General features: G+C 45.3%; 1 protein-coding gene across 3 annotated transcripts in view; it reads left to right on the top strand.

Annotated features, from left to right (window-relative positions):
• Window positions 1-812: 812 nt before the first annotated feature.
• The window catches only part of SPIRE1 (spire type actin nucleation factor 1), a 134,015-nt gene continuing 125,061 nt past the window's right edge, over window positions 813-9,766 (top strand). For 2 of the 3 annotated variants that reach the window (XM_054284550.1, XM_054284549.1), the window contains exon 1: window positions 814-1,429. In XM_054284550.1, the coding sequence (XP_054140525.1) occupies window positions 1,123-1,429 (307 nt within the window). In that variant the 5' untranslated portion in view covers window positions 814-1,122. Of the gene's footprint in view, window positions 1,430-9,766 lie in introns of all 3 variants that reach the window. The other variant, XM_054284551.1, reaches the window with a different exon arrangement.

Genomic DNA, 9,766 nt, shown 5'->3' with positions numbered 1-9,766 from the left:
TACGGCAGGGGGCACCCCCGGCGCTGTCCCTGACACCCTCCCGGCTCCCAGAGGAACAGGCGCGAACGGGTTATTTTGAGTTTCCTTTCACATCCGAGAGGTAGAACACTAGAGAGAGAAACAGAGAGTGTTCGGTGTGAGCTGCAGCTTGTTTAGTCTGATGTTTTTCTGCGAGAAAGTGCTCGTTTGCCTGAGGCGAAGCTGACATGAAGGGCCTTGCCCTTCTGATGCCCAGGTGTGTTCAGAGGCAGGGACGTCAGTTCCCAGCTGCTTGGAAGACGATTCCCTTGTTGTTCCCTTTCCAGACTGAGCTGCTTTAACTCTGCTAGCCTCTCTGTGTACCCTGGACCTTCCAGCCTTGCTGCTGCTGAGGATGGAGCTTTCCCGGAGGAAGTGTTTGCTTTGGGAGTGCAGACCCTGTAATTCAAAGTGCCTTCCCGCTATGAAAGCGGGACCCTGCTGATATGTTTCGCTGTATCCGTGATGGCGCGGGTTGGCGTCAAGTGCTCAACACTTGGGGGTGCAGGGAGTGTAATCCCGCGTCCCACCGGGCGTTGTTTGTTTCTGGAGGTGGTGATTCCCAACACCCGTCGCAGAAACAGCGGCCCGGGGGCTGTGGAGGAGTGGCGCACGTCTGTCGGTGTCTCCGGCGGAGCTGGAAGCGGAGGGCTCGGCAGCGCTGCGGACTCGGTTGCCGTGGCAGCCCCGAGTGAAGGCTGCCCGCGCCTGCCATGGCGGCCGTGCCGGCAGGGGGCGCTGCGGCGGCGGGCGGCGCCGCGCGGCGGGGGCGGGCGAGGACGAGGACGCCATTGCGTTGCTATGAGCTGTCGCTCCCCCTGCGGCGGCGGCGGCAGCGGGCGGACCGGGCGCCGATCCTGTGCCTGCCTTCCTCCTGACTCCTGCCTGTTTCCTGGCTCCTGCTGCCTGCCGCGCGGGCCAGGCTGTCCGTCCGGCGGCCTGGTGGCACTAGCGGGGCGGAGAGGATGAGCACGGCGGGACCGGGCGGCAGCAGCAGCAGCACAAGCGGCGGCAGCAGCATCAGCGCAAGCAGCAGCATCAGCAGCCGCTGCCGCGGCGGCGGAGCCGCTCACTGAGCCAGGAGCACCGCGGCGGACGCAGGGCATGGAGCCCCAGCCCGGCGCCTCCCGCCCGGCCGCCGAGGAGGAGGAGGACGGCGGCGGCGGGTCCGGCGGGCAGCCGGAGGCGCTGTCGCTGGAGGAGATCCTCCGGCTCTACAACCAGCCCATCAACGAGGAGCAGGCGTGGGCCGTGTGTTACCAGTGCTGCGCCTCGCTGCGCGCCCGCGCCCGCCGCGGAGAGACCCCCGCCGCCAGGCTCGGGGCGGCGGCCGCGCAGCTCCGCGTCTGGCGGGACGGCGCCGTCACCCTGGAGCAGGACGAGCCCGATCGGCCGCCCCCGCCCGCCGCAGGTAAGGCCGGGGGACCACCGGCGGCAGCAGCCGGGGCTCGGGCGCCCGTCCCCATCAGCCTTTGTCCGGGACGTGACGGTCCTTCCCGCCCGAGGGTCGCGGTGGGCGAGCGCTCGGGCCCTCGGTCCTGCCGGGGGCTGTGGGGGGTCTGCGTGCGTGTGTGTGTGTGTCTGTCTGTCTGTCTGTGTGTGTTTGTGTGTCTGTCCGTGTGTGTGTGTGTCTGTGTGTCCCTGCGGCATCTCGGTGTCGTGAGTGGAAAGGTAGAACCCCTCTCCTGGCATGCGATCGCCTGCGTGCGGGCACGGACAGGCGAATGCGGGTCCAGTGTTTTATAATTGCGTCGTCTCTCCCGGTGCGTAATGAATCCCGTGTCATCCGCACACCGGGAGGGAGCGCCGCTCCTGCGGGCTCCCCGCTCCTTGGGCTCCTCCGGCCGGGCCGCGCATCCCGCAGGGGCTCCCGGAGCAGTTGGGCATCAAAAGGCACCCATTAGAAATATATCCATGTAGATGTGTGCTGACACTAAGTAAGTGAGAAAGCCGTGTACAGGGGCTTAGCACCTACCATCTGTTTCGTTAAAATGCCCAGGAAAGCGTATTTTGCATTGGAAAGGAAAATGAGGGCGCATGTCTATTTCTCAGCCTTTCAACGCTTCTGATTTTAAATGTGGAAAGCAGTATTTTTTTGTTGCAAGTAAAGCTCGATTTCTGAAAAGAAATCAAAGATGGGCAGCAGAAGGATGTGGCCAATACATGATGGTATTCCCCAGTATCAGCCTAGTCCACATTCAACGTCACAGAATTTTCCGAGAAGACAGAGGTTTCAGCATTTTAAAGTTGTGTGAATCAGAAGGCAGTGGTAAATTCACAAAATGGGATTAATGGAGCCCTCAGCATTTAGAGCACGAATATTATGCCTGGTGTTACAATTTAATGAAGCCTTTTGATACAGTGCCTGTCTGAAAAGTCTTTTGGCAGAGACTTGCAGTAATCCAGTTTGGAGCTAGTGGTACATGCAAATATCAAAATATATTTAGTGGAAGAAAGGACATAATTTAGTTCTGCAATTGTAATGAGTCTAATAATGATTTCCATTTAAATGTGATCTGGTGTGCTTTTAAAATTGTTTTAAAAACCAAGTCTTTGTAATGTTAATTAAATGCCAGGCCAGCACCCAGAAATTCCAGGAAAATGCTCTCCTGACCAAGGCATCTGCATGTCACAAGCACATTGAAGAGTTTTGTGTTGCATGTCGTGTGCTGCTTTTGCTTACAGTCTTTTGAGATGACATCAAGACTTTTTCTTTTCTCTTTCCTATTGCAGGAAATACATTAGTTTACTATGTATTTCTTTCTTTTGTGGCTTTTTTCTTGCTGTTGGTGGACTTACCCTATTTCCTCTTGCACAATATCATTACTGGCTGTAGGAGAGTGTTGAATATACCTGGATATAAAGTTCAGGCCCCTCACTGATATCCAGCATGTTTATTTTATGCTGAAGCTTTATTGTGAAAATGTTTTAGTCAACATGTCCTAACCTGTGTATGTTGACACCACATCTAAATTTTTGGATGGGTGTGATTTTTAAAAAAATATTCCAGCCCTCTCTATTTTTATTTTTTTTTTCACCTTATTAGTGTATGTATTATTTTGTATAACACCACATGTGTGTGCTTATATCTTGAGAATCTTAAGAGCTTGTGTATATATACCTAAACAAAGATAAGCATTCTGTGAAGACCTCCCAGGAAAGCAGGAGGCGGGAGCTCTCCCAGGGAGGGTACCCCCTCCAGTGCCTGTAATAGAAAAGGGGAGGCAGGGATTTTGCTGCCAGCTGTCCATTCCTAAAGCATCCTTGGTGAACTCGCTTTTCCATCAGCTGCAGGCTGGTAGGTGCCTGGATTTGAAAAGAGGCAGGATTCCTCCTGGGATACTCTCCCTGCCCCTGGCTTTCCTCATCTTCCTGACTTTGAACAGACTTTGGAAACAGAGGCTGTTCAGCCTCCAAGCTTTCACAAGGGATTTTGTGTGTTCTTTGATTTGTGAAACCTGGAGCAGGTGTTCACTGGAAATTGTTATATATATGATACATCGCATGTTGGGAGTTCACTATACTGAGTATTGAGGAGCTGACAGAAGGCTTGCTTGTCGTTGGTATCTTTTGATCTCTTCCTATTATTTTCCTTATTGCTCACTGCATTCTCTTTGGATGATGATTAATGTGCTTCCTCAGCCAGTTGCAGCTTGAGCCTCTGAAATAGATGTTTGTTTGTAGGCTCCTGTGTTTTCTTTGCAGTGGTGAAAGCTTAGGAAGAAGCAGTGCTCTGGCTCTGTGACCTGGGGAGCAGCACAACATAACAGGCCCTGAAGCTGTATGGTCATAGTAATTTTACTTTCAAGATACAAATTAAAGTTCTCTTAGAAAGAAGTACTGATTATGCAGAAACTGATGGTATTTTTCCAAAGCAGTTTCTTGTGAAACAGTTTACCAGTTCATGCGCGATACTTGAAATTCCAAGTAACAACACATAGAAATTGAAGAAAAATGTCCTTGAGATAGGAAAGAGATGAGTTTCGCTGATAGTGGGGCAGAAAAATGCCCTTGGAGTTGAATCACATCCTTAAATAAAACCAGACGGATTTTCAGATCTTTCCAGTTTTATCTGTGTGATCTATTAATATTTCATTATCTTAAAAAAATACAAGGTTTTGGTTAAAAAGAAGTAAAAAGATGAAAATGCTGCCCAGTTGTTCCGTTTCATGTCACCATTGATATCACCTGAATCCCTGACAAGAGGAGGATCAGGAAGGATTCCTGCCTTTGTATTTCAGACAATTTAGATTTAAATGCCTGTGTCAGGAGGTTTGTCAGAGCAATAGGGGTTCTGCGGGTTAATGCTCTCAGTTGTAAAGCTGTTTTGTTCCAGCAATACATAAAAAATGTATAGGTGTACGTTGGTGCATAGGTTTGGATAATTCACAGGAACAAATATTGGCTGTTAGTTTCCATTTTAGTAAACAACAGAATCCTGTGTGGGCAAATAAAGGAATCCCTGAAGAATGGTGTCTTTGGGTAGTGAACATTCGGGCTTTGTCCAGGACTGTGGCAGATGAACGATGTGATCAGTCACGCCTGTCAGTGGCAAACGCAGTCGTGTCACACAGTTTGCTCTAGAGATGCACATCAAGCCATGTTTTTACAGAGCAATATGAACCTTTTTACTTTTCCAGAACCAAAGTAAGAAAGAAAGAAAGATTTTGCATGAATATGCAAAATAAACATAAAGCTCACTGTGGTTGTCCGAGTGACATCTAAATGCCACAAAAGTGTGGGTTGCTTCAAAATACCCATGGTGGAATTGGAGATACAGAGTAGAATTTATTTTAACTAATGGGTGCTTTAGCAGTCTTTGTAACTTGCGATTTATATGAAAAGAGCTAATGGTGGCGTCCAGTAAAGTGCCAGATGCAATAAAAAATAACTTCTGAATGAGCTAAAACGTTTGGGGTAAACATGTGGTTTGACTCCTCCAAACCCTCTTCTTGCAGAACCTCATTTACACATGTTTTTATAAACCTGAAGCAGTAATGAAATGATAGATAGAGGAGCATAAAACCCACACAAGAGCTGGCAGCTGACATTATGCCCAGGATCTGGGGGCACCTGGATACTGTAGGGTGCCAGAGGCTGTTTCATTGGGGCTGTGTCATTGCTGCAAGCTGGATAAGGAGCTCTTGCTTTTCAGCACAGAGGCTCTGCCACCTCCTTCTTAGAGGTGGGAAACAGAAGAATTTTGTGGGTGAGTGAGTTTGGTAAAATGAGGGTTTTCCCTGCGTGTTTTGTAAGTGCCAGATCCCTGGCTTAGCAAAGGTGGCCACTGACTTTGGGCATTGCACTGAGCTCCTGAAGAGGAACAGGCCATGGGGATCTGGGAAAGTGGCAAAGAAGGATACTTTGAACACTGAGTTGGGCTCACTTCCAGCTGTTGGCTGTTCAGGGCTGACATAATTGTGGCTCTTCTTGGCCTTCATCTCCCTCCCAAGACCCTGAGCTGTGGGTAGTGTCACTGGCCCTTCTTTTGCCTCGTCCTTCAGCCCTAAGAGAGAAAACACACAGGGAAATTACTGCTGGTCTTACCAGAAGCGAGTACTATGTAGATTTTTCTCTTGGAAATCTGCCAGGTATTCAGCAGGAGGGCATAATGCATGGAGTATTCTGGCTTTGAATCAGAAAGATCACAGAGAAGTTGACTGCATGGTGGCTTTCATGGGACTTGGAGGGCTCAGGGTGAGACATGCTGGAGAAGAATAGTTTTTGTCGTCTTGGCAGTTTTAATGACTTCCATGTCCCTCTTACATCCTTGTGTGCCCAGGTTTTGGAAAGCAAGAATAGAGAAACAGGATGAATAAATGCAATTCAACTTGAGTGCATGAAGACATTCTTATCTGTCAGTCCCTGGTGGATAACTGAAAAAAATATGCATGATTTTTAGCGGAAAATGAGTGTACTACCATTTTTCTTCTAATTTTGTTGACCTTTTTAAAAGACTTTTAAAAGTGGGAGTAGCCTTTCTTGATGTTGAAGTTTTGAAAGAGGTGTTGCTATGAATAGTGCTAAAATAAATAGTACCTTTAGGATGAAGACTTAATTATGTTTGGAATTCAAATCTAATTCAAGGATATTCAGAAACATCTGCATTTAAGAATAGTAAGGCTTGATGTATTGAGCCTGACTTTCTTGTGTGAGAGTTTTAAGATAGATGCCTATATAGGTATGTTAATATTGGATGTCAAGTAGGAAGAAAATACTACTAGACAGCCGAGAGGAGGCTCAGTGAGCTGATGCTTTTATGTCTTCTTGCTCTACTGATCTGTGGAAGAGAGAAAGCTTAGGCCTTATTTATGCCAGGCTTTCTGTCATCAGTGTGGTTCCCAGTACGTAAGCACAAACTGGAAGGCTTCCAGTCATGGCTCATATGGATGCATCCCATGCACTGGGGGTTACATGGGCTCTTTGTGAATATCAGCAGATGCTGGGCATCCTATTGTGGGCAGTTCTGGTAGGGGAGGACAAAATAAGCAAAGAAAAGATCTCAGCATAACAAAATAATGTATTTGGTTTTAAAAAAAAGTGCATATTTCAAATGCCTGCACAAAAGAAGTGGAAGGAAATCGCCAACAGGGATAAGTGACCTTGTTTACCTATATTTGTGTGGAGAAATACTGAAGATGTTAAGTATGCAGTGAACAAATGAACTCTGATTTGGTGTTGTCTGAAAACTGCATTTATTCCTAAGGAAAACATTGAAATTTGAACTTAAAAAGAAGAACTTTGAGAAATTGTGGGCCCCTGGTATTAATAATGACTTAAAGTAAAAGATAAGACTTTACAGAGATTTTCTTGTCTAATGCAGTAAAAATGTTGCTTTAGGAAGGAAAATGGAATTTTAGTTGTCATTGTTAACAGCAGTTGAAGAGAAGAGTGAAAAATGAGACATCTGCCATGATGTTGTGGAGAGTTAATATCTATGTCCCTGTGGGGCATTGCTGAAGAAAGAACAAAGATGCTTTTTTTGGGGGGAGGTGTGGAGTAGGTAATGGATAATGGGGTCCAGCTCCAGGGCTGGCGGAGGTGATAGTTTACCCCACAGTGCCCAGTGAGAGGTGATGGATGGGACTGGGGGAGCACAAGCAGAGCTTTGAAAAGGAAGACAGTAGCAGTGTATGTGACAGAGGGGAAGAGAGAGAGAGAGAGAGAGAGAGAGAAAGAGGAAGAGCCTTGAACAGGGTGATTCAGAGCAGGACAGGGTCAGAGTCACAGGCAGTGCAAATGACCTGCACAGCAGCAGAGCTGTGGATGAGTCTTACCCAAGCCTGACTGTGTTTGCCAAGTGTGCAGTAGGAATGTTGCAGCTAACAAGAGGATTAAAGGTATGTAACATCCTGCATCCACGTTGGCAATGAACATGAAAGTGGAGAAGCTTTTTCATAATATCTATTAAAAAGAAACTGAGGAGTGTTTGCTCTTTGTTTCTGAATTAGTTTATCACATTACAGCATCAGATCCAATAAGGAGACAATGTTGTTTTATTCCTGATAAAACCTTAAAACAGCTTGCATGACACATGCAACTATGATTGCATCACTGTATTTTATTAGTGTGCATTTTAAGAGGAACAAAAGGAGATGAGTCGCTTTGTATAGTGCAAAGACATAGCTGAGGTAAAGAATTAAGAGAGCTCCTTTTTCATTTACTTGAGAGAGTTTATTAGCAGCTGGTGACAGTTCTTAACAGATCCAATAATGCTGAGTTATCAGTTTAGAAAAGCTGTAACCCGCTTGAAGCTCTGGATCCATCAAAAATGATGGGAGAAAGTACTGATGGCTTGAATGGAGTCACAATTCTGCCAGGAGCACACACATGTATTGAATGAGCAGGCAGTTGGGTAGCTCTGGGAAAAATTAAAATATGATTAGAGTAACAGAAGTTTTAAAAAATAAAAATCAAGACCCGTGAACTCTGGGAATTCAGGCCCTTTTTTGGGAAGAGTTGATACCTGTACAGGTCTGAGGAGAATAAGTGCAGTATCTGTATTTATTTAAGCATCTACAGAAGAGATTGGCAGCTATGAATGGAATCCAGCAGTACTTGGAGATGCAGAACTGCTACAGTATTTATGTTAGAGTAACAAAAATTGGTGTGATCCCAAGGAGAACTTACAGGTTTGCTGAAGAGAGCAAGCAGTGAAACACAAAGAAATATCCTATGTTGATCACAGCCTTGTGCAGAATAGAAATGAGACAAGACAATGAACATGTAATTATATCTTAGGAAGTAGCACTAAGGTAGCGTGGATTTGTTAATTTGCAATTTAAAATATTTTTATTTAAAAATCTAGCAGGTTATTAATACAGAAGACCTCTTAGTCATTACCTTTACTTTGTGCAATAGACAAAAAGTGCCTATGACTGTTCAAAATGAGGAGTAACTTCCATGAAGTGTTAAATGGAGAAAATAGAAAGCATGAAAAAAAGATTGACACAGGGGATGAAAGTCCTGATTGCCACTGGTCTAGAAACCTCTCTAAGATTTTTCCTTGTACTCTCTTAAAAATTTTACAGTTTTCTCTTTCCTAAGCAGAAAAATGAGGCCTATAATTACTAAGTCATCAGCTGTAGTCTGATACAGAAATCATGAGTCATAGCCAAAAAGCCACAAGCTCTGAAATGTCATCCCATTTCTTGTTGCCTTCTAATTACAGTTTAAAGAAGGATTTGTTGATCCTCAAAGCCTAAGTATTTTTCTTAAGCACTTGGGTCTCTGTGCTTCCTGCTCACAGGGGGTCTCTACCTCTCCTAATCCAGTCTGCTTCCTTCTACTTCCTCATGTTCTTGCTCTTTTTGACCTTCTTCCCTGCATCCTGATGTGTCTTATTCCTACATATCCTTTGCCTATATTTGTCTTTATAATTTTCACTTTTTTTTCCTGTTTCTTTTTATCTTACAAATTTTCACTGTCTTTCCTCAGCTTTGCTCACTTGTCCTACATCAATGTTTTCCTCTCCATTTAATTACAAATCCCATTCTTTGCATATTTATCTCTTTTCCTTCTGTGACATGATTGCCTTTGCTTTCTTCTTCCATTCCCTTTCCTTTTATTGGTGCTCATCCTGACTCTTGTATTGATGAACTTGTCATTTTTGGTAGCTAATGTGACCAGTTTCAGATTAATTACCAAATCTCCAGTTTTTCCAAAGTTACCAAAACTTCAGTTTCTGGATGTTTAAATGTGAGTCTGAACTTATTTTTATTTTTTTACTTGAAGAATCCTCATTCTCTTAAGGGCAAAGAAAAGCTCACTACTGTAGCTACAGTGCCTCTTGAAGATAAAAAAGCTAGAAAGCAAATACAAATTCAGTTTATTGTTAATTTGGGGACATGACTAAAGACTGTTCAACTCAAGGAGCTGAAGTTAGTGACTCTCATGTTCTTCTTGCTCCCTTTCCCTAGGTTAGCCCTTATGTTCTTTCTTCATCATCTTCTTCCTCTGTCCTCCAGTGCATACAGGCAGTGTCTGTTATTCCTGAGGGCAACTTGAGTTCTGTTGTTGTAGCAGCAGCAGCTTGATTTCACTCCAAACCTGCAGAAGTGATCTGTGACATTTAATTATGTTAATCTTCAACACAAAATAAGTTTCAGGTTTGTTGCCAATATGTGCATCAGCCACAATGTTGCCAGAAAAATCAGTGCTCATCATTTCAATTCTGGAAGAAGCTGTCTTGAAGGAGCTGCCTGTGGATGTGAGCAGAGGAGTCTGAGACACCAGAGGAAGGCTAGGG

Source organism: Melozone crissalis, unplaced genomic scaffold (genome assembly GCF_028551555.1).
Source record: "Melozone crissalis strain CALT ecotype California unplaced genomic scaffold, PUWL_Pcris_2 ptg000042l_1, whole genome shotgun sequence".
NCBI lineage: Eukaryota > Metazoa > Chordata > Aves > Passeriformes > Passerellidae > Melozone > Melozone crissalis.
The sequence above is the reverse complement of the archived record's forward strand: the minus strand, read 5'-3'. Positions and strand labels throughout refer to the sequence as shown.